The following is a 25,000-nucleotide window of genomic DNA, read 5'->3' as shown; positions in this document are numbered from 1 at the left end:
CACACACACACACACACACACACACACACACACACACACTCACACACACACACACACACACACACACACACACACACACACACACACACACACACACACACACACACACACACACACACACACACACACACACACACACACACACACACACACACACACACACACACACACACACACACCCACCATGGAGGTATGGGCGCCCAGGGAGGCGGTCAGAGGCTGTGCCAAGGCTGGAATAGAGTTACCACACACAGACCAGCCTACGCCAGCTAAAGCCCTGGCTACTGTTACTCACACACACCCACAGTCTTGTACAGCTAACCTTGTGGGGACACACAGTTCAGTCCCATTCAAAATCGCATTACCCTAACCCTAGCTCCAAACCCTAAACGTAATTCTAACCCTAAACCTTGTGGGGACGAACAAAATGTCCCCAGTTGGTAAAATGTTTGATTGTTTACTACTCCGTGCACACACACACACACACACACACACACACACACACACACACACACACACACACACACACACACACACACACACACACACACACACACACACACACACACACACACACACACACACACACACACACACACACACACACAGCTGTACTGTGGAAGTACTCAGCATTACTGTCCAGACCACACACAAGCAGGCAGCCAGGACTATTCTCAGAGTCTAGAGAAGCTATGAGATCACATACAGTGGGGAGAACAAGTATTTGATACGATTTTGCAGGTTTTCCAACTTACAAAGCATGTAGAGGTCTGTAATTTTTATCATAGGTACACTTCAACTGTGAGAGACGGAATCTAAAACAAAATCCAGAAAATCACATTGTATGATTTTTAAGTAATTAATTTGCATTTTATTGCATGACATAAGTATGTGATACATCAGAAAAGCAGAACTTAATATTTGGTACAGAAACAGATCATTTGTTTCCTGTATTCTTGACCAGGTTTTCACACACTGCAGCAGGGATTTTGGCCCATTCCTCCATACAGTCCTTCTCCAGATCCTTCAGGTTTCGGGGCTGTTGCTGGGCAATATGGACTTTCAGCTCCCTCCACAGATTTTCTGGATTCAGGTCTGGAGACTGGCTAGGCCACTCCAGGACCTTGAGATGCTTCTTACGGAGCCACTCCTTAGTTGCCCTGGCTGTGTGTTTCGGATTGTTGTCATGCTGGAAGACCCAGCCACGACCCATCTTCAATGCTCTTACTGAGGGAAGGAGTTTGTTGGCCAAGATCTCGCGATACATGGTCCCATCCATCCTCCCCTCAATACGGTGCAGGCGTCCTGTCCCCTTTGCAGAAAAGCATCCCCAAAGAATGATGTTTCCACCTCCATGCTTCACGGTTGGGATGGTATTCTTGGGGTTGTACTCATCCTTCTTCCTCCAAACACAGCGAGTGGAGTTTAGACCAAAAAGCTATATTTTTGTCTCCTCAGACCACATGACCTTCTCCCATTCCTCCTCTGGATCATCCAGATGGTCATTGGCAAACTTCAGACGGGCCTGGACATGCGCTGGCTTGAGCAGGGGGACCTTGCGTGTACTGCAGGATTTTAATCCATGACGGCGTAGTGTGTTACTAATAGTTTTCTTTGAGACTGTGGTCCCAGCTCTCTTCAGGTCATTGACCAGGTCCTGCCGTGTAGTTCTGGGCTGATCCCTCACCTTCCTCATGATCATTGATGCCCCACGAGGTGAGATCTTGCATGGAGCCCCAGACTGAGGGTGATTGACCGTCATCTTGAACTTCTTCCATTTTCTAATAATTGCGCCAACAGTTGTTGCCTTCTCACCATGCTGCTTGCCTATTGTCCTGTAGCCCATCCCAGACTTGTGCAGGTCTACAATTTTATCCCTGATGTCCTTACACAGCTCTCTAGTCTTGGCCATTGTGGAGAGGTTGGAGTCTGTTTGATTGAGTGTCTGGACAGGTGCCATTCATGCAGGTAACGAGTTCAAACAGGTGCAGTTAATACAGGTAATGAGTGGAGAACAGGAGGGATTCTTAAGGAAAAACTAACAGGTCTGTGAGAGCCGGAATTCTTAATAGTTGGTAGGTGATCAAATACTTATGTCATGCAATAAAATGCAAATTAAAAATCATACAATGTGATTTTCTGGATTTTTGTTTTAGATTCTGTCTCTCATAGTTGAAGTGTACCTATGATAAAAATTACAGACCTCTATATGCTTTGTAGGAAGGAAAACCTGCAAAATCGGCAGTGTATCAAATACTTGTTCTCCCCACTGTACCTATCCCACGTTTTCTATTCAAGTGTGTTTTACTGCCCAAAGAGAGGCAGATCTACTACTACAGTAATATTCACCATAATGGGAAAACTGTCCATTATTCCTCATGTAGTACTTACTATTTTTCTAAAGTAAGTTATTGTAGGATAATTGAATTGCCAAATATGATGATATTTCACAATCACATTTCTGCTTAAAATATTGCTCATTGTCTTACATCAGACATAGACACACAAAATCCTCTTCTCTTTTCTCCATATGTATGCAGATATCACACACACACACACACACACACACACACACACACACACACACACACACACACACACACACACACACACACACACACACACACACACACACACACACACACACACACACTGAAGTATTAGTGTCTGTGAGGGAGACGTTCTGTCTGAGAGGCAGATGGGAAGAAGACAACACAGCTCGAAAACTGCCCCTGACAACACTGTGTGTGTGTGTGTGTGTGTGTGTGTGTGTGTACACTATACTGTGCTTGTGTTATAGAGGTCGACCGATTAATTAGGGCCGATTTCAAGTTTTCATAATAATCGGAAAACTGTATTTTCGGGCTATAATACTATAGTGCCTATAAGAACATCCAATAGTCAAATGTATATGAAATACAAATGGTATAGAGAGAAATAGTACAATAAATACTATATTAACTACAACCTAAAACCTCTTACCTTGGAATATTGAAGTCTCATGTTAAAAGGAACCACCAACTTTCATATGTTCTCATGTTCTGAGCAAGGACCTTAAATGTTAGCTTTTTTACATGGCACACATTTTACATGGCACATATTTTACATGGCACACATTTTACATGGCACATATTGTACATGGCCCATATTTTACATGGCACACATATTTTACATGGCACACATTTACGGCACATATTTTACATGGCACATATTGCATATGGGCACATATTACTTTCTTCTCCAACACTTTATTTTTGCATTATTTAAACCAAATTGATGTTTCATTATTTATTTGAGGCTAAATTGATTTTATTCATGTATTATATGAATTTAAAATAAGTGTTCATTCAGTATTGTTGCAATTGTCATTATTACAAATAAATAAATAAAAAATTGGCCGATTAATCGGTAAACACACACACACAGCGTTGAAAAATCATAATCGGTCGACCTCTAATGTGTTAGCATGTGAACAAGTGTGTGTGCACATCCAAACAACTGTGTTTACAAGAGAGAAAATGAGAGAAAGAAAGAGATAAATATGTCTGAGATTGTTTGTGCCGTTTGGCCGCCCAGTAACTCACTGCTCCTATATCCAGAAAGAGAGGAGAGTGGGAGGAGACAGAAAGACAGAGGAAGGACAGCTGTGGTCTTTGTTGCTGGTGTGCTATCTGCAAGTAAGAATCTGAGAGGATCGGTAAGTGATAGAGGGGAGAGGTAGAGCGATCGAGAGAGATAGGATGAGAGAACAGCTGTGGTCTTTGTTGCTGGTGTGTCATCAGTCTGTCTGTCTGATCGGACACCATCAGTGTGTCTGTGTCTGTGTGTGTGTGTGTGTGTGTGTGTGTGTGTGTGTGTGTGTGTGTGTGTGTGTGTGTGTGTGTGTCTAAGTGCCAAGGCTTTTACCCAGTTTACATTTCTCTGGGGCTTACTGTACAGAGATGACTGTTTACTCCGGAACTCTCCATCTGTAATAGCCCTTATCAATGGGATGATTTCTGTGTGTGTGTGTGTGTGTGTGTGCGTGCGCGCGTGCGTGTGTGTGGGGGGTGTTCAGGTCTAGGCTTGATGAGTACAGCAGTGTGTTTGCCACAGTGGGTCCTATCAGCATTAGCCAATCACTTGTCTTATCTTCCTTCTGAATAAACCTCTGTCATGGTATGTGTGTTTCCCAGAAGAAAAGAGGAGAAGGAGGAGTGTGTGTGTGTGTTTAGAATGGTTTATTTCATATTCAGACGTGTGTGTGTGTGTGTGTGTGTGTGTGTGTGTGTGTGTGTGTGTGTGTGTGTGTGTGTGTGTGTGTGTGTGTGTGTGTGTGTGTGTGTGAGAAAGAGATCCCTTACATAACTCTAAACCACACCACCGTAACCACACTAACACTGGGCCACAGCCTACTGAGCTGCAGCCAGACCAACACTCTGACCACAACCCAACCAAACACTCACCTAGTTTCATCAACGTTCACCACAAGTTCAGACAAGTTCACACATACAGTCATACTGTAATTAACCCTGAGCTGCATTCTAGGTCCTGTGGGTGTGTGTTTTAAGTCAGACTAGATGGCTGTTTGCCTAGCAGGACAATGGGACAATTGAGGTGTGTGTGTGTGTGTGTGTGTGTGTGTGTGTGTGTGTGTGTGTGTGTGTGTGTGTGTGTGTGTGTGTGTGTGTGTGTGTGTGTGTGTGTGTGTGTACAGTAACAGATAGCTTATGTACAGAGAGGCCTGTGTTTTAAATAGATAAGACATTTGCCTGCACCTGATTTGGAGTAACTGCGGTTCACCGTCCGTTAGGGACAGAGAGAGAGAGAGCTATTTCAGTGTATCTATATATATGTGTGTGTGTGTGTGTGTGTGTGTGTGTGTGTGTGTGTGTGTGTGTGTGTGTGTGTGTGTGTGTGTGTGTGTGTACCTCGTCCGCTGCGGCCTACGAAGCGCAGGTCGTTGAAGCGAGCCACCTGGTTCTTGAGGGCGGCCGTGGCATTGCGGAGCTCTGCTGAGTAGTTCTCATCGTTCCCCGCCATCACCGTGACCAAGGTACCATCAGGGATATCACCAAGGGCAACCACCTACGGCAATAAGAGGAGAGAAAGAGACAGAGACACAGTCAGATAGATGGAAACTTTATTGCTTGTCTTGCACATTACAAAAAAGACAATACATAAACATAATTACACACGTAATTTACATTGAACACTTTACACAAAACATCAATTATCAGGTAGATACAGGGGCGCAACGTATACTGGGGACGGGGGGACATGCAGTTTTGTCCCCCCCCCCCCGTTTTATCATTGGATTGTGATACAAAACGGGGCAACAGTGTGTTTTAGGACGCCTCCGAGTGGTTGGGTAGGCTGTTTGGAGAGTTTATTCGACTGGATAATTAAAAAATAAAATAATATTAACCATTATGCCTCCCCCCCTCCCACTTCTAAAACCAAGTTGCGCCCCTGGGTAGATATATGTATTTGTTAAAAGAGGAGCATCTTTAGTTATATTGCAACACTCTATTCCGAGTGTATTCAACTATGTTTATACTTTTAAAAATAATATTGAAAAATGTGAAATTCTAGTACTTCATAATGATTTAATTATTCATTTTGAATCTATTTAGTCGATGTCTCAGTAATTTGTTCCAACCCTGGGTCTACTAAATGGGAGGGAAGTCTGGGTGTTTTTGTGCTCCAGAAAGCCACCCAGACTACAGACTGAATAGCTCCACACCCAAAGCAAATAGACCCAGGGAGAGTCATTTTCATATTAACTGTAATCATGGCCACCAATCAGCGTGCAAATGTACAGAGGAGATACCGGGCATGGGTTCTACGGCTCTGCTCTGTTTTTCAACTGAGAAACTACATCTTTAGTCCACACACACACAACCCCCCTTCACCCACACACACACACAACCCCCCTTCACCCACACACGCGGCAGAGATGTAAAATAAGGGTGTTTGGCAGTCCCAGTATAGTTTACATTCTCGAGGACTGTTGGGGAGCTACGGAAGTCAGACATGAGAGAGAGGTTCGGTGGAGCGTGAAAACGGCCCTGCAGAACAAACAATAATGAGGAAACGATTATAGAGCTCTTCAAGCAGACAGTCAACAACATCCAGACACAAACACACACTTAATGGCAACAACATCCGCCTATGACTTTGTTTATAATGTACATAATGTATACAACTCCCTCAATCTGATTTCACAGTATTTTTCTATGGCTTTTTTCACAAACGCTTTTGTCCTAAAGTGCTTATAAGTCCTTTACTTGTATGATATAATTCCCATTATGGATGCCCAGAACGACATCAGCCTAATGAAACAACTGGAGACATTGACGTGCATCATTGCAATTCTGAGAACTGCATGACAAAGTGAAAAACTGTAAAGGAAGTAGGCTATGGCTATAATAATATTTTTCTCCAATTAAAAGTGTATTCTGTATTCCATTTGTAAATTGGAGAATTTTGTATTTTTAAAACACCTGAAACAGATTTTTCCGGCAATTTAGAGCCATAATCATTACGCTTAATTCTATGTAAAAAAACAAACATTTTCTGCATATGTAACCATACACCTTGAGCTGTCTGTGTCCTCCTGAAACTAAATATGCTTCTCTGTGATTCTCTGCTCAAATCTGGGTAAAGTATTGGAAGGAATGTGAGTCTAATTCAGTACATTTAGTAATTGCTTGCTTTTCTAAGTCTATCAACCTTGCCAGCTGGCATGCCAACTAAGATAGTTAGACAAGCTAGCTACTTTAACTTGATTGATAGCCTGAAATGGCTTATTGGTAGCTAGTTATGAGGTTGGGAGATTGGGTACTGCTCATGGCCAGTTATCAAGCACCATCTCACACACACGGCAAGTGGTACCGGAGCGCCAAGTCTGGGACCAAAAGGCTCATTAACATCTTCTACCCTCAAGACTGCTGAACAGTTCATCAAATAGCCTCCCAGACTATTTGCATTGACAGAAATTTGGCACAAGCTCGATGTACACTCATTGGACAATAACTACACACTCATACATACTACAACGACATTTCAACACATACACACCCAAAACACACACACATGTATATTGACGCAACCCACACACACACGCACACACACACATTCCTTCACACTCTTCACACACACACTGCTGCTACTCTGTGTTTATTATCAATTCATAGTCACTTTACCCCTTCACCTACATGTACATAATACCTGAATTACCTGGACTACCCTGTACCCCTGCACAATGACTCGGTACCGGTACCCCCTGTATATAGCCTCGTTATTGTTATTTTATTTGTGTTTTTATTTTTCCATTAGTTTATTTAACAAATTTTTCTTACTTACATTTTTAAAACTCTGCATTGTTGGTTAGGGGCTTGTAAGTAAGCATTTCAAGGTAAGGTTGTAATTCCTGTTGTATTCAGTGCATCTGACAATATATATATATTTTATTTGACACAAACATACATAGACATTTATGAGAAACGTTGCCATCAGACTACATTTGCGCAGGAAAACGTTCCTCTACAGCCTCCAGAAATTATTCAAAATAAAACAACAAATATAGCACTACACACACACACACACACACACACACACACACACACACACACACACACACACACACACACACACACACTCCCTCACTCACCTTGAATGCGATGGGCAGCGTCTTGTTGCACCTCCAGTGTGTGGGTAGGACAGAACAGATGAAGTTGGGGCTGTCTGTCCTCACCAGTTCTCCTGGGTGTTCTGACAGCACCTCCACCATGCCTCGGTCTGCAATACGCAGCTTTCCCACCAGGGCGGCGCTACTGCTCTCCTGGGCACCCAGGGGCAGACCCTCACTCATCTTACCTGACAACAGGGTGGTGGAAGGAGGGGAGAAGCGCCGACCAGGTGCTGGGTCTGGAGAAAGATGGAGATGTAGATAAATAAGTGAGTGAGGACACAGACAGACACGACGCAGGCATACACGCGCGCGCACACACACTATTGAGTCAACAGTATGTCAATAAGGCATATAACTTCGTAGAAAGTAATTAAAAACTAATTTAGGCTATTCACATTTTGAACTGTGCATATCATCAGTATTTTCTATTCTGTTTATCAATGTGCATGTAGTTTCAAGTTGGCCTTCAGAGCACAGAATTATACAAGTTCTCAGAATAGAGCGCAGTGAAATTACAACAGCGGAACCCAACCCTGGAGAGCCGGAGACACGTGAAACTAAACCGTTAAAAACCAGCCAGCGATGCCGTGTCTGACAGGGCCCGGCGCGCGCTGTCGGTCGGTCTGTCTGTCTGCCACTCAGCCAAGCCAACCACAATCGATGCCACATGTTGGCGGTTTGGAACGACCGGGGGTTTAAAAACCGCTGCTGCCTCTCGCTCTTTCAACAGAACTTGGAGTAGTGTAACACAGAACTGGACTGAACTCCAACTCTGTGTTGCTCTCATCTAACTATCCAATACTAATAGCAAACCACGCGCTGTGGATGGAAGGATTTATTTATAAACCGTTGATGAGAGGGGAAGTAATGTGCTTTGCATGTGTTTTAATGTGGTTCCCACTAGTTACCACAGTCACAAAGTTAATTGTCTGTAGGTAAAACTACATGAAAACTCAAATGAGCTTTTTGGTCTTCATTTAGGGTTAAGAATAAGTTAGCAGTGTGGTTAAATTCAGGGCTAAGTTTAGCTTAAAAATCAGATTTTATGGAGATAAACTATAAAAATAGGCGGGGGGTTTATGACTTTGTGGCGGTGGTATCTAGTGACAACGGATTAATGAAGCCTAACCTCAAGTGCGTGTATGTGTGTGTGTTGACATTTGTGCGTACATTTATACCCGCGCGCATTCACACAGTCAAGAAACATACCGAAACCAGAATTTGAAGAGGAAATAAACGTAATAATTGGCAGGACGCCAACGGTTTTTTCTCTCACAGCGAGTAGGCTACAGGCTACATTTGGAACCTAGCATGCACAAAGCACTAAACCACAGTTCAGAGGGAAGTTGGAATCTTGGTTGATAATAATACACAGGTTCTGCCACAGTATGGTGTTGATAAGTTAGACAGAACAAGATGGGTATAGATACCAACACATATTCAACCGTGCGTAAAATGTGAAAATAAGTTAATGTACCGTATTTGGCGTCCCAAAGGAAGACCATTTGTACACCGCAGTAGGATCCAGTTAAACGGACTCTCTGTGGAATATATAGCTCTATGTTTCTTCTGATAGTTGCCTCTAAAATGAAACCCGTTGTCGTTAGATTAACTCTCCCAAGGCACGTGGATCAACAGTGGAAACCAGACGACAGTCTGAAGGTACCTGCGTGGGCACGAATAAAACAGGGTCTCTGCGTTGTAGTGGAGTCAAAGACCTTCGGTTAACAAATTACGCACATCCCGCCAAATTTCGGTGTGTGAAGTACTCATTCCATGATCGGTGTTATGGACACATAAACTGACGAGGCATCCACCGAGCAGATACTAAATAAAACCCGACCGTCATCCAAGGACGTCTCAGGGCGCATTCAAATGAGCAGCGAATAAGAAAGTCCAGTTGGGTTCTTTTTTTCTCGTCTTTTCCTCTTCTGTTGTTCTTCAATAACTTGTGAGTTACTCGCCACAAAAGGTCAACTTTGACGGATGTTCTATGGCTCCCCAATTCGCAATAGGGATCTTCTCGTCTCTGTGCGTGCCAACATGGGAGACGGAAAACACTTTACGTTCGCTTTTATAAATAGTGTCTGGAATGTCAACGAGGAATAGGCTAGGATGTGTCACTGCAAACAGCCTTATATTTCGACAAACCCTTGTTGAATGCTCCGGTTGTGTGTAGAGTTGAGTTGCTGCGTATGAATGAACGTCCCGACAGTGGGAGGCAGGGTTTTACTGGCAGTCAGTCGGCAGTGCTGGAATGCGTCTCTCCAGGGTTGGATTTGCATAGAGACAGATCTCAGCCAATGGAATCGAGCAACTACGGAGAGTCAGGGAGGGTTTAACCAATCAGAGCTGCGTCCGTCCAGGGATGGAGAACTTTGGGTTCTTAGGAAGGCTCCGGCCAGTCAATGGAATTCCACTTTGGGGCTGCGGTGCACGATGCCCGACGAGAGACGAACACGGTCGCGCTCTAGTATTGTGGTTTTAACCTAAAAGTCAACAGCGTGCAATTGGATGTTGGATACCAATACAAAAACAAAAAACACAAGAAAGTATATTGAAAGGTGGATTAAAATGATTGTTCACAAAAAAACTGCCCAAATCAAAATTAGGCCTATGCGTTTGGACACCAAACACACATATTTAGTTGGAAATACACTTTAGCCTACCTAATGCCTGATATTTCCCGGATGATTTCTCGTGACGGTGTCAAAACATAGTCTGCATACACCATAACAAAATAAGATGAGTAAATATCCATGCAATACGCCAGCCAATAAGACATAGCCTATGTGCCTATGTGCCTATAACAGGAAAAGTAAAGAGAGAAGCTCAAATGACTCATCTGTCGATGAGGGGGACATTTATACAAAGACAGCCATTCTGCTGAATTCTATGCTGAATTCCAGGGCGCGTGTACTGTTCCAGGGGACGTATTGGTCATGCGCTGATTTATTCGGGGAATATGATATGAGCAAAAGTCATCGCTCTCACCATATAACCCAGGCAGCATCACATCTGCGAATAGATTATATGGAGGCCACAGTGACGCATTTTGGGGACGATATCCCATTTCTTATAGACCTATTCCCCCTCTATAGCACGATGGCTAGTGTCCAACGTGATGGGGGTTCAGAGGTTGACGTTATAGTAGGTTCCACAATCCATGCACAACACAGACATACTGAATAAAGTAACCATTGCACATGGGATGTATTTCATGATAGTGTGACAGAGCGTAAATGCGCGTGCTTAGAATGTAGCTTTCACGGTGTCAGAATGTAGGCTCTCATCCTCAACAACAAGACTTCAAATAGACAGTTATCTACAAGTAAGCATGAAAGTTACCTTTTGTTTACCACGGCTGTGGAAAACAACGTCGCCACATAAAGATGGCGGCGTAAAGTAGCGTTGTTAAGTAAAAATACTTTAAAGTACTACTTATGTGGCCTAGTTTTTGGGGGTTATGTTTACTTTACTGTTTATATTTTGGACAACTTTTACTTTTACTCCACTACATTCCTAAAGAAAATATGTACCTTTTTACTCCCATATGTATTCCCTGACCACCAAAAGTACAGCATTGGTCAAATCCACGCACCTATCAATATAACTCATTGTCATCCCTACTGCCAATCTTGCTGACTCACTAAACACATACTCCGTGTGTACCCCTGTTTGTCCGTAAATATAAAAACAAGAACGCTGTGCCTTCTGATTAGCTTATTATAAGGAATTTGCCGAAGAGCTTTTACTTTTACTCAAATAGGCCTATGACAATTGAGTACTTAAATACATGGTGAATGCACCAATTTGTAAGTCGCTCTGGATAAGAGCGTCTGCTAAATGACTTAAATGTAAATGTAAATGTAATTTAAAACCAAATACTTTTAGACTTTTACTGGGTGAAGTTCACTTTTACTTGAGTCATTTTCTTTTTCTTTATGGTATCTTGACTTTTACTGAAGTATGACATTGAACACTTTTTCCACGACGGCATTAAGCACCTCCCAGGCCTTGTGGTGTCAGTGCGCAGTGTGGGCGTCGTGGCTGCACCAAATATCAACAATAGGTGGCGGCATACGATCTAAATCACCTCCTGGCAAATGGAAAGCTGTAACATACTCGCAGGCCTCTCTGTAGAGAATTATTTTATATTGCGTGACGATGTAAATAAATACAGACGATCTTATGTGTATAGGTGAATATTTTTGCATGGTGTAAATATGTTCCATTATGGAAATGATTTAACCCCACATTGTAGGCTACTTTCAAATTCAGATCAAAGCAGAAAGAAAATGATTCTGAAATACAAAATCATGATTTTGTTCTCTCATTATCTCCTATGTTTAGCTCATTTCGATTGACCAGTTCAATATTCATCGCCACAGGCTATGTGTCTTTGCCATGTTGACTATGAAGAGTCTAGTCCACCTGTACATGCAGAGCTCAGCAGAAAGTATTCGTCTGATGAGTTTTTCAGTTTGATTTGACAAAGAGAGGTCAGTCTGACAGCCTTGTCGGGGAGTTTTAGAGAACTGTCAGTTTCTCTCCTCTCTCCCCGTGTTTTAAGAACGTATAGCCACAGGGGTGATGATAAAAAATGTAACGGCTTACGCATCCGCCTGGCCGGACCGAATACAATGTCCGTGATAGAACGTGACTGGCCTTTTTGCTCTATATACAGGAAACACGGTGCAAAGAATCCGAACTTGATTGTTCCTGTCCTAACATCTTTTTGATGTTGTATTGATTCATTTAGGCCGTAACGAAATAATGGATAATGTTGCGTATTTTTTGCAATAGATACATTCTCAAGGCAAAAAACGTTTTTTTTATTAGATAAACTGATAAAAAAATTTTTTTACGTGGATTCCCTCTGATTAATCAATGTTCCATTACTTAGGAAGTGCTGACATAGGCCTACAGAAGAACATTAATTCAGTTAGGCCTATTTACCATGGCTTGTGCGCATGCGGCTGCGAGCAGAATGTTGAGTGATTATTCATGTTTGAAAGTATAATTGGTCATCAACTTCACTAAAACACCCAAACAGCTTACTGGAAATGTGATTCAGTGGTGCCGGATAAAAGAAGCAGAAGCTAAATCGCCTACAAAAAAGGCCAGCCACTTGTGCCATGGCTGAATAATCATAATAATATATAATATATATTACAATAAAACCACAAAAGTCAATCATGCCCCCTTGAATAAAGCATTACAATTCAGTCAATCAAATAAGTCCGTTATAACCACATCCAATGACTCACGTTAGAAAGAATAGTTATATCTCTGTGCAGGTGTGTGTCGTGCCGGCAAGGCCCGGGCCAGCCGCGGTTTGAGCATTTGACTGGAAACGCATTTTGTCGCAATTGCTTGTGTTGAAATATATCCGTGCTGAGAGACGGACACAACTAATCTTTACATTTTTAACATTTAATTAGACAAGTCAGTAAAGAACAAATTCTTATTTACAATGACGGACTACTGGGGAACAGTGGGTTAACTGCCTTGTTCAGGGGCAGAACGACAGATTATTACTTTGTCAGCTCGGGGATTCAATCCGGCACCTTTCGGTTATTGACCTAACGCTCTAACCACTAGGCTACCTGCCGCCACCGATAATGTTATCTTTTACAATGCAGCACACCACAGCACTTCACGCAGAACCGACCAGCACATGTCAGATGGTCCCTTAACTTTAAACAACAACCAAACAACAGGCCACAAATTACGACTACATTTATGGTTGACATTTAGGACACTAAATATTTCAAACTGATGAAGCGGTTCTCAACACATCAGTTTAACAAAGTATAAGATAAACATTTGATTGCAAACGGATCCTACTAAATCTATAATTGGAGATTTAATTTATTATAGCCTATTCTAATATCGTCGTATATACATTTAGGATTTCATAAATAAAACACAAAGCTCAGTTAAAATGTGCCCTTGGAGATGTGCTAATTATTAGATCATTGTTAAAAACAACAAAACAAAGCATATAGCCTATTTACTCCTAAATGACACATCAAATGAAATAGATTCGATTCTAATTAAAACAAATACAATTTAGTTTTTTTTGAAAGCCGTGAAAATGTAGGTTGCCTATAATATTGAAATAAAAAAAACCTATAGCCTACAATCACGGCCTAAAATATTCAATCATTTAAAAAAATCGCGATTTCAATATAATTTAAGGAAATATTTCCTCACAAATGAACCGACTTTGCTGTTGCCTAAAGGAAGAACTGCTACTTTGACAGGACAGGCAGGGAGAGTTCAACAAGAGAGAGAGCGAGAGGCTTGGATTTCCTCTCGTCCCATTCACCTCTGAGCAGCGGTAATCGGATAGGCGCAAACTGCTTGATCAATAATGTATGTAGTCGGCTATCAAATCTATCGATATGCGTCGCGAGGCTACACGCTGCAGCATGTTTGCGCGATTAACTGGAGGCCGCTTCCATTGTATTGGGAAATAATCCATTCTGGAGAGATGATTGGTTTAAATGACATGTCATCATCAGCATAAACCACGAATATAGCCCACCCATTAATTTATAGGCCTACAGATTAATATAGCCTCAACATTTTTTCGATGTAAAATAAGAAATATCTTGAGCACATCATTCAGTCTTTTGTTTTTTGAGCATCAGTTAACATCAAGTAAGGTGAACCACCCAAACCAAAATACAGCCAGAGCACACAGAAATAAAAACTGTTGTATGTTGTATCAATCAAATGTTTCCCTCTTGGTTTCTTAAACCCATTCAGGACAACATTAAAACAGACTGGAGAAAGAATGAGAGGTGAGAGAAAAGTAAACAAAAGAAGACTAAAAAGGCTGAGAGGAAGCTGGTGATGATTATAATGGTGGTGGGGATGATGATGAAGATCATGAAGAAATTGCAGCAGGTAAAGATGAGTTATGAGGAAGATTCAGGGCAAATGTCTTTCAATCTGACAAACAAAGACAAAGACGACAGTGGTTGAGAGGCAGACAGTGATGAGGTTGATGATAACGATGAAGAGGAAGGGGTAGACGAAGACGACAGTGGTTGAGAGGCCGACAGTGATGATGTTGATGATAACGATGAAGAGGAAGGGGTAGACGAAGACGACAGTGGTTGAGAGGCAGACAGTGATGATGTTGATGATAACGATGAAGGGGTAGACGAAAACGACAGTGGTTGAGAGGCCGACAGTGATGATGTTGATGATAACGATGAAGAGGAAGGGGTAGACGAAGACGACAGTGGTTGAGAGGCAGACAGTGATGATGTTGATGATAATGATGAAGAGGAAGGGGTAGACAAAGATGCAGGTGTAGTAATAAAAGCAGGATAGATTACCAAAGAGCCCATTGCCAGTTCGGCCTTTCCTCATCAGGTACATGGCCCAGGACAGGGGACCGGAGTTGGAGAAGGGCCCAGGATTCATGCTTCGTCTCTGGGTACTTGCGGAGCGAACGGTGGGGTGGGTTTTTAAGACCCAGCACAGGAATATGGAAAGCTAGATCCCCCTCACTCTCACCCTCATCCTTTTATACCCACCCACCCACCCGCCACCCTACCCACCTCCCCCCTCGCCCAAGATATTAGTGAAAAACTGAAAACGAGAGAAAGAAGGAGAGAAAGGAGGGGAAAATGGATGGCATCCACTCATGCTTAATATATTCCCTCACTAAGCGTAGCCCCGGGGGACTCGGCATCACTCTGCCCTCAGGCAACTCAGACCTGCTAATTTCATTTAGCGACTCAAATGATTTTTCTCTCTCCTTTCCTCTCTCAATCGCTCCCCCCTCCATGTCTTTCTCTCACCTCTCTCCCCCTCGCTTCTTTTTCTAAAGTTCTGACAAGCGGTGAAAATAAAGGCAAAGAGCAGGGGATTGAGTTGGTCTTAGCCATAAAGACTGGTTTGTGTTTTAAGTAATTGTCATTGAGTTTGTGTATCACATGAAGAAGGACCATTTTCTCAGTGGTTCACGCCTGAGTTTGGGAACCACACGGTCCTTACACTGGAAGATCTGTAAACCAGATTTGAACGACAGAGACAGTTTGATTTGCCTGTGACAGCTCCTGAGGTGACATGACCACTATGGCTGGTCTCTGGCTTCCTGGAAACCACCTAGCGTGACACGGATCTGTCCTCTGGTCTGGCTGAGGTTGGTGCATGGCCACTGAGGTTTCTGGGTCGTCCTCCACACACACCCCGAATCCACCACTCATAGTCACTATCCCACAGACCTGGGCCCAACGGAACTCTGGGTACACCAGTGGCAGTACCACAGGACACCGAATGTGTGTGTGTTGCAGGGATCTGGTACCCCACAGCAGGTCATGATGGTCTAGTGAAGGCACTACTAGGGACAAGCTTGACAGGATGCGTCGCCTCTGTCCACACACTGTATTAGTTGGTTGGAACCTCCTCTTCCACTCTGCCAATCTCTGCAGGTCAGAGTTTCTCTTTGGGGACGTGGATTGAACTGTCCCTCTAATCATCTTTTTCTTTATATTTGTTTATTTGCATCTTTTTCCCTCTCTTAGGGGACTGCTCTCTGTGCCAGGGGCAGTCTTTTCCCCTCTCTTAGGGGACTGCTCTCTGTGCCAGGGGCAGTCTTTTCCCCTCTCTTAGGGGACTGCTCTCAGTGCCAGGGGCAGTCTTTTTCCCTCTCTTAGGGGACTGCTCTCTGTGCCAGGGGCAGTCTTTTTCCCTCTCTTAGGGGACTGCTCTCTGTGCCAGGGGCAGTCTTTTTCCCTCTCTTAGGGGACTGCTCTCTGTGCCAGGGGCAGTCTTTCCCCTGCTGTCTCTAGAGTTGGGGCCACCCTGAGGCCAGCACCAGAGCCACACTGAGGATCAATACCCACACACTCGCCCCTCCTCACCCCCTCCACCACCTCCCTGAACATGGGATCGATGGAGAGATACAGCCTGGGGAGGAGTCTCATAGAGCTTCAAAGAGCTTCTCATCAGTCACTCATCACTCAGTCACTCATCACTCAGTCACTCAGTCACTCATCACTCAGTCACTCATCACTCAGTCACTCATCACTCAGTCACTCAGTCACTCATCACTCAGTCACTCATCACTCAGTCACTCATCACTCAGTCACTCAGTCACTCAGTCACTCAGTCACTCATCACTCAGTCACTCATCACTCAGTCACTCAGTCACTCATCACTCAGTCACTCATCACTCAGTCACTCAGTCACTCATCACTCAGTCACTCATCACTCAGTCACTCAGTCACTCAGTCACTCATCACTCAGTCACTCATCACTCAGTCACTCAGTCACTCATCACTCAGTCACTCAGTCACTCATCACTCAGTCACTCAGTCACTCATCACTCAGTCACTCATCACTCAGTCACTCAGTCACTCATCACTCACCTGCTGAAAGAGTTAGCAGATTGTTGTAAGTTTATTGTAGAACATTTACAGAAGTTGGAATTGAATGTTTCTGTAATCAAACATTGTGAATGCAGTGATAGAGACTCTCAAGTTAAAATAGAGGGGGCAAAAATTGAGGCTTGCACGTACGCACGTACGCACTCTCACACCTCCTCTATAATTCATGGGGCTGTATTGTTTGGATGCAGTTAACTGCTACTTAAAAGTAATTAATTGATTTTCTGACATATCAGTTAGCAGCACTGCCAAGTGGCAGAACAGAGTGGTCCAGCACCTGGTTAACAGACACACACCTTCACATAGCCGCACGCATGCACACACACACACACACACACACACGCACGCACGCACGCACGCACGCACGCACGCACGCACGCACGCACACGCACACACACTCCAGGAATGGGACAAACAGCCCACACACACTCAGTCCAGCTGTATTTACATTGCAACTAAGGAGAAACACTTAACCAGTGGCACACACACATGCAACACAAACACACAGCATTTCAAAGGAGCAGTTTTTCCCATGGTCCCTTTCCTGTACTCCCCTGCCCCATCTCTGAATCCCCCAGGGCCCTTTCCTGTACTCCCCTGCCCATCTCTGAATCCCCCAGGGCCCTTTCCTGTACTCCCCTGCCCCATCTCTGAATCCCCCAGGGCCCTTTCCTGTACTCCCCTGCCCCATCTCTGAATCCCCCAGGGCCCTTTCCTGTACTCCCCTGCCCCATCTCTGAATCCCCCAGGGCCCTTTCCTGTACTCCCCTGCCCCATCTCTGAATCCCCCAGGGCCCTTTCCTGTACTCCCCTGCCCCATCTCTGAATCCCCCAACTCCCCTGCCCATCTCTGAATCCCCCAGCCCTTTCCTGTATTGCCCCATCAATCCCCCAGGGCCCTTTCCTGTAGCAGTTTTTCCCATGGTCCCTCCCCAGGGCCCTTTCCTGTACTCCCTGCCCCATCTCTGAATCCCCCAGGGCCCTTTCCTGTACTCCCCTGCCCCATCTCTGAATCCCCCAGGGCCCTTTCCTGTACTCCCCTGCCCCATCTCTGAATCCCCCAGGGCCCTTTCCTGTACTCCTCTGCCCCATCTCTGAATCCCCCAGGGCCCTTTCCTGTACTCCCCTGCCCCATCTCTGAATCCCCCAGGTCCCTTTCCTGTACTCCCCTGCCCCATCTCTGAATCCCCCAGGGCCCTTTCCTGTACTCCCCTGCCCCATCTCTGAATCCCCCAGGGCCCTTTCCTGTACTCCCCTGCCCCATCTCTGAATCCCCCAGGGCCCTTTCCTGTACTCCCCTGCCCCATCTCTGAATCCCCCAGGGCCCTTTCCTGTACTCCCCTGCCCCATCTCTGAATCCCCCAGGGCCCAATAGACCCAGTAATGCTAACATGGCTAACACCAGAACTAGTTTCATGACAAGATAATCAGGCTAATATGTCAATCACAACTAAATCAGAATACTACAATGAATTCATCCCTCAATCCAAGTGCTGTTTGATTTGGTCATTTCTGACTGAAGATATGACTCAGTGCATTGACTTTGTCTGTGTCTGAAACCTGCCAGTCTTCAGAAGGGAAGGCTTGTGTGTGTGTGTGTGTGTTGAATAATTCAGCGTGCTCTCAGACGAGAGAAAACTAGCAGCTCTATGAGGCACTCCTCCTGTGGAACTACTGATTGATTTTCTGACACAAGCTATGAGAAGAGAATATGAGAGAGAGAGGGAGAGAGAGAGGAGAGGAGAGGAGAGAGGGTCACATAGCGCTCAACAGTTTGATGTGATGTATCTGTCTAAACGTTACTGTGACACCCGTTTGTAACCTTGTAATGTTGACACCTATTCCAGTCATAGTATTCATCCTATGCACAGTTCAGCTGTCCACACTTCACTTTTCACCTACAGATTATATCTCAGCACCTCTGTCTTGCTGTATAGAGCACTGAGCAGGGAGAGAGGGATGGAAGGAGAGAAGGATGGAAGGAGGGAGGTAGACAGGAGAGGGGAGAGAGGGATGGAAGGAGGGAGGGAGAGAGAGAGAGCTACGGGGATCTGCCTCAGGCAGCGTTTAGTGCAGTTTGAATGGATGAGCAGGTGCAGTGATGCAGGAAAACACACACACACACACACACACACACACACACACACACACACACACACACACACACACACACACACACACACACACACACACACACACACACACACACATAGACAGACACACACACACACACACACACACACACACACACACACACACACACACACACACATAGACAGACACACACACACACACACACACACATAGACAGACACACACACACATAGACAGACAGACAGACAGACAGACAGACAGACAGACAGACAGACAGACAGACAGACACACACACACACACACACACACACACACACACACACACACACACACACACACACACACACACACACACATAGACAGACACACACACACACACACACACACAGACACACACACACACACACACACACACACACACACACACACACACACACACACACACACACACACACACACACACACACATAGACAGACACACACACACACACATAGACAGACACACACACATAGACAGACAGACACACACACACACATAGACAGACACACACACACACACATAGACAGACACACACACACACACACACACACACACACACACACACACACACACACACACACACACACACACACACACACACACACACACACACACACACACACACACACACACACACACACACACACACACACTGACTTGTTTAATTACCTGTGAAAAAGGACACTATTCCATGTGTTCAACAGAAGAGACTGGGACCACGTGTTGTGTGTTTATTTCCATGTCTTTATTTCAGCACATTTAGAACAAGTCTGCTTCTTCTTTTGTGATTTCGGCCCGGCTTACTTATTTTTTTTAAGTGCTTCCTGAATAAAATGTGATATATTGATCTGTAAACTATGGAAGGTTTTCATCTACCATCCAATGGTATGGACGCATAGAAGGATCAATAGAAAGAGGAGAGGATGGATGGATGGATGGGCAGTAAAGGTGCATGGTGTCCTGATGGAGGGATGAGCCTTGGCCTCGGGGCAGGAAGAGGGGGATGAGAGAGGGATTGGAGGAGGAGATCCCAGAGGAAACGAGAACCAGGAGCACGAGTCCTGAAGTGAGGAGAAGCAGCCACTGTACAGTCCTGGAAGTGATTTACATTAGGTTGCCCCTCTGACTCAACAGAAAAACTCAAACTGACTCAAACAACATGTCCATCATTAGCCAATTGACAGTTGGTCAGTGATCATTGTGAGTGTCTGAGGTAAGCCTGCAGCCTAATCTGGGTCCTGGTGGTTGGGACTGGGTCTTCTGGAGTTGTGACTGGGTCCTGGTGGTTGGGACTGGGACTGCTGTGGTTGGGACTGTGTCCTGGTGGTTGGGACTGGGTTCTGGTGGTTGGGACTGCGTCTGCTGTGGTTGGGACTGGGTCCTGGTGGTTGGGACTAGGTCTGCTGTGGTTGGGACTGGGTCCTGGTGGTTGGAACTGGGTCCTGGTGGTTGGGATGGGACTACTGTGGTTGGGACTGGGTCCTGGTTGTTGGGACTGGGACTGCTGTGGTTGGGACTGGGTCCTGGTGGTTGGGACTGGGACTGCTGTGGTTGGGACTGGGTCCTGGTGGTTGGAACTAACAGATGGTCTCTTTAGAAATGAGTCACAGGCTTGTCAACAGACAGAGACAGAGAGATGGGGACGGGTGGCTGTCCCTTGATAGTCCAAAATGGACTCTCATCCTTAACCTGCACTAATCTGAAAACATTGGCAATGGCAACACGTTAACCCTTGTACAGGTATTTAAGGTCAGAGCAGACAAAGGGAAAGGAGACAAAGAGAAGAAGACACTTTAAACTATTGAGATGGATCCAGATTCAGAGGACTCATATCTATACTATTGAGATGGATCCAGAGTCAGAGGGACTCATATCTATACTATTGAGATGGATCCAGAGTCAGAGGGACTCATATCTATACTATTGAGATGGATCCAGAGTCAGAGGGACTCATATCTATACTATTGAGATGGATGCAGAGTCAGAGGGACTCATATCTATACTATTGAGATGGATGCAGAGTCAGAGGGACTCATATCTATACTATTGAGATGGATCCAGAGTCAGAGGACTCATGTCTATACTATTGAGATGGATCAGATTCAGAGGGACTCATGTCTATAATATTGAGATGGATCCAGAGTCAGAGGGACTCATGTCTATAATATTGAGATGGATCCAGAGTCACAGGTACTCATATCTATACTATTGAGATGGATCCAGAGTCAGAGGGACTCATATCTATACTATTGAGATGGATCCAGAGTCAGAGGGACTCATATCTATACTATTGAGATGGATCCAGAGTCAGAGGGACTCATATCTATACTATTGAGATGGATGCAGAGTCAGAGGGACTCATATCTATACTATTGAGATGGATCCAGAGTCAGAGGGACTCATATCTATACTATTGAGATGGATCCAGAGTCAGAGGGACTCATATCTATACTATTGAGATGGATCCAGAGTCAGAGGGACTCATGTCTATAATATTGAGATGGATCCAGAGTCAGAGGGACTCATATCTATACTATTGAGATGGATCCAGAGTCAGAGGGACTCATATCTATACTATTGAGATGGATGCAGAGTCAGAGGGACTCATATCTATACTATTGAGATGGATCCAGAGTCAGAGGGACTCATATCTATACTATTGAGATGGATCCAGAGTCAGAGGGACTCATATCTATACTATTGAGATGGATCCAGAGTCAGAGGGACTCATGTCTATACTATTGAGATGGATGATTCAGAGGGACTCATGTCTATAATATTGAGATGGATCCAGAGTCAGAGGGACTCATGTCTATAATATTGAGATGGATCCAGAGTCACAGGTACTCATATCTATACTATTGAGATGGATCCAGAGTCAGAGGGACTCATATCTATACTATTGAGATGGATCCAGAGTCAGAGGGACTCATATCTATACTATTGAGATGGATGCAGAGTCAGAGGGACTCATATCTATACTATTGAGATGGATGCAGAGTCAGAGGGACTCATATCTATACTATTGAGATGGATGCAGAGTCAGAGGGACTCATGTCTATAATATTGAGATGGATCCAGAGTCAGAGGGACTCATGTCTATAATATTGAGATGGATCCAGAGTCAGAGGGACTCATGTCTATAATATTGAGATGGATCCAGAGTCACAGGTACTCATATCTATACTATTGAGATGGATCCAGAGTCAGAGGGACTCATATCTGTACTATTGAGATGGATCCAGAGTCAGAGGGACTCATATCTATACTATTGAGATGGATCCAGAGTCAGAGGGACTCATATCTGTACTATTGAGATGGATCCAGAGTCAGAGGGACTCATATCTATACTATTGAGATGGATCAGAGTCAGAGGGACTCATATCTATACTATTGAGATGGATGCAGAGTCAGAGGACTCATATCTATACTATTGAGATGGATGCAGAGTCAGAGGGACTCATGCCTATAATATTGAGATGGATCCAGAGTCAGAGGGACTCATATCTATAATATTGAGATGGATCCAGAGTCACAGGGACTCATGCCTATAATATTGAGATGGATCAGAGTCAGAGGGACTCATATCTATACTATTGAGATGGATGCAGAGTCAGAGGGACTCATATCTATACTATTGAGATGGATCCAGAGTCAGAGGGACTCATATATATACTATTGAGATGGATCCAGAGTCAGAGGGACTCATATCTATACTATTGAGATGGATCCAGAGTCAGAGGGACTCATATCTATACTATTGAGATGGATGCAGAGTCAGAGGGACTCATATCTATACTATTGAGATGGATCCAGAGTCAGATAATATTGACTCATGTCTATAATATTGAGATGGATCCAGAGTCAGAGGGACTCATATCTATACTATTGAGATGGATGCAGAGTCAGAGGGACTCATGTCTATACTATTGAGATGGATGAGAGAGGACTCATGTCTAGAGATGGATCACTCATGTCTATACTATTGAGATGGATCCAGAGTCAGAGGGACTCATATCTATACTATTGAGATGGATGCAGAGTCAGAGGGACTCATATCTATACTATTGAGATGGATCCAGAGTCAGAGGGACTCATATATATGGCAGCATGGCAGGCCCATTCTCACAACCCTCACTGGTGGGGTTGCCAAGTGGCAGGGTTGCCAAGTGGTAGGGTTGCCAAGTGGTAGGGTTGCCCCTAATCTCTCGTGGACAGACCAATGTAAATAGAACTGGTACCGTAGAATCTGTCAGCAGTAGCTCCGGTGATTGGGTTTTTTCGTCACTGTTTATTTGGACAAATCACGATTTCACAGGTGTTAGCATCTTTCAAATTTCGGAAGGGGAGGAGACATTCACCCCGTCGCAAAGAGAGATGGTGGAGCTCCTCGTTGTAACATCTCTTCATCGCTTCTCTTAACAAGTATGGACCTAGAACTTAATCGAGCAGCTGACCAATTACGCAATACTTTAGTTCTGGGTTAAACGTGATTAGGTTGCCCCACGTAGGCAGGTAGCCTAGTTGTTAGAGCGTTGGGTCAGTAACCGAAAGGTTGCTGGATCTAATCCCCGAGTTGACATGGTAAAAATCTGTCATTCTGCCCCTGAACAAGGCAGTTAACCCACTGTTCCACGGTAGGCCATCATTGTAAATAAGAATTTGTTCTTAACGGACTTTCCTAGTTAAATAAAGGTAGCTGGAAATTTTAATGGTGGTCAGGCTGGCCTTTCCCCCCCCAGCAAGAGACAGAGGAGAGAGAGGACACTGGTCAATACATCAGTCATCAGTCAGCCACAAAATCAAAATCAAGTAATGACTCACACGGCCAAAATCCCTTATGACAGAGACAGTGATGGAGGAAGGCAGATCAGCTGAAAGATCCACCCTCACCTTCCACCCCTCCGGTCCTAACAGTACCCCAGGAGGATGAAGGCCCATTGCTAAATGAAGAAGAAGAGCTGGTTCAGTAAATGGAACCAAGGCCTCTCTTTCCCTCCACACCACGACACACTCGGAGCGAAGCGTCAACGAACTGATAAATAAATGACCAGTCGAGTCACTGGATGGATAGAACAAATGGATGAGTGCAGGAGCGAAGGATGGGAGGGGTTCTTTCACACACACTTTGCATGGTTACTTCGTTAACCACACTGGGAAGGGGACTCGGTGGAGTGTGTGTGAGTGAGTGTATGTCCTTACTTTGTTAACCACAGCGTTTTGGGGACTGGGGTGGCAGGCACGGTGGACTGGTCCCATTGGGCCGTGGTGGTTCCCGGTCGGTCCATTACCGAGGAACACGGGAGGTACTCTGTGGTCGGGCCAATGGACTGAACCCCACGGCACCCCGGCATTCTATCGACAGCTAAATGGGCATTTCCTGTCGCGGTTTCTCGCATGGAAGGTGGCGATGTCGCCCCAGAAGCAAAGCATCACGGGAAAGTCGTGGCGTTTTTTTCGCATGCTAGGATGCACCAACACGTCCCCGACCATCACCATCACAGAGGAGGTGTACCGAAACGAAGGGAGCGAGAAAGAGGAGGGGAATAAATGAATAGTTAAATAGATAGAAGGAATGGAGACACAATTAGAGATGATTCTCATTCCTTCTGGTTGTACTTTAGAGGTTAACTTTGGCATCGAGCGTTCAGGAAGGTGCATTCAGTCCCTAGTATCCTGTTGTAGCCACTAGCCCCAGTAAAAAGCTGTTTCTCATGGATGAATCTCAGTATGATGGGAGGCAAGATCTCTTTACCCCTGCCTATATGTACATATCTA

General features: G+C 44.6%; 1 protein-coding gene across 4 annotated transcripts in view; it reads right to left on the bottom strand.

The window, feature by feature from the left end:
- LOC118363206 (runt-related transcription factor 1-like) overlaps nucleotides 1-25,000 on the bottom strand; it is a 75,618-nt gene that overhangs the window by 14,188 nt on the left and 36,430 nt on the right. For 3 of the 4 annotated variants that reach the window (XM_052504012.1, XM_052504010.1, XM_052504011.1), the window contains exons 3-4: nucleotides 7,655-7,911; nucleotides 4,911-5,067 (exon numbers count right to left, since the gene is read on the bottom strand). In XM_052504012.1, coding sequence (XP_052359972.1) covers nucleotides 4,911-5,067; nucleotides 7,655-7,911 — 414 coding nt within the window. Of the gene's footprint in view, nucleotides 1-4,910; nucleotides 5,068-7,654; nucleotides 7,912-9,152; nucleotides 9,915-25,000 lie in introns of those variants that run through there. The other variant, XM_052504013.1, reaches the window with a different exon arrangement.

The sequence above is a fragment of the Oncorhynchus keta genome, unplaced genomic scaffold (assembly GCF_023373465.1).
Source record: "Oncorhynchus keta strain PuntledgeMale-10-30-2019 unplaced genomic scaffold, Oket_V2 Un_contig_1863_pilon_pilon, whole genome shotgun sequence".
Classification (NCBI taxonomy): domain Eukaryota; kingdom Metazoa; phylum Chordata; class Actinopteri; order Salmoniformes; family Salmonidae; genus Oncorhynchus; species Oncorhynchus keta.
The sequence above is the reverse complement of the archived record's forward strand: the minus strand, read 5'-3'. Positions and strand labels throughout refer to the sequence as shown.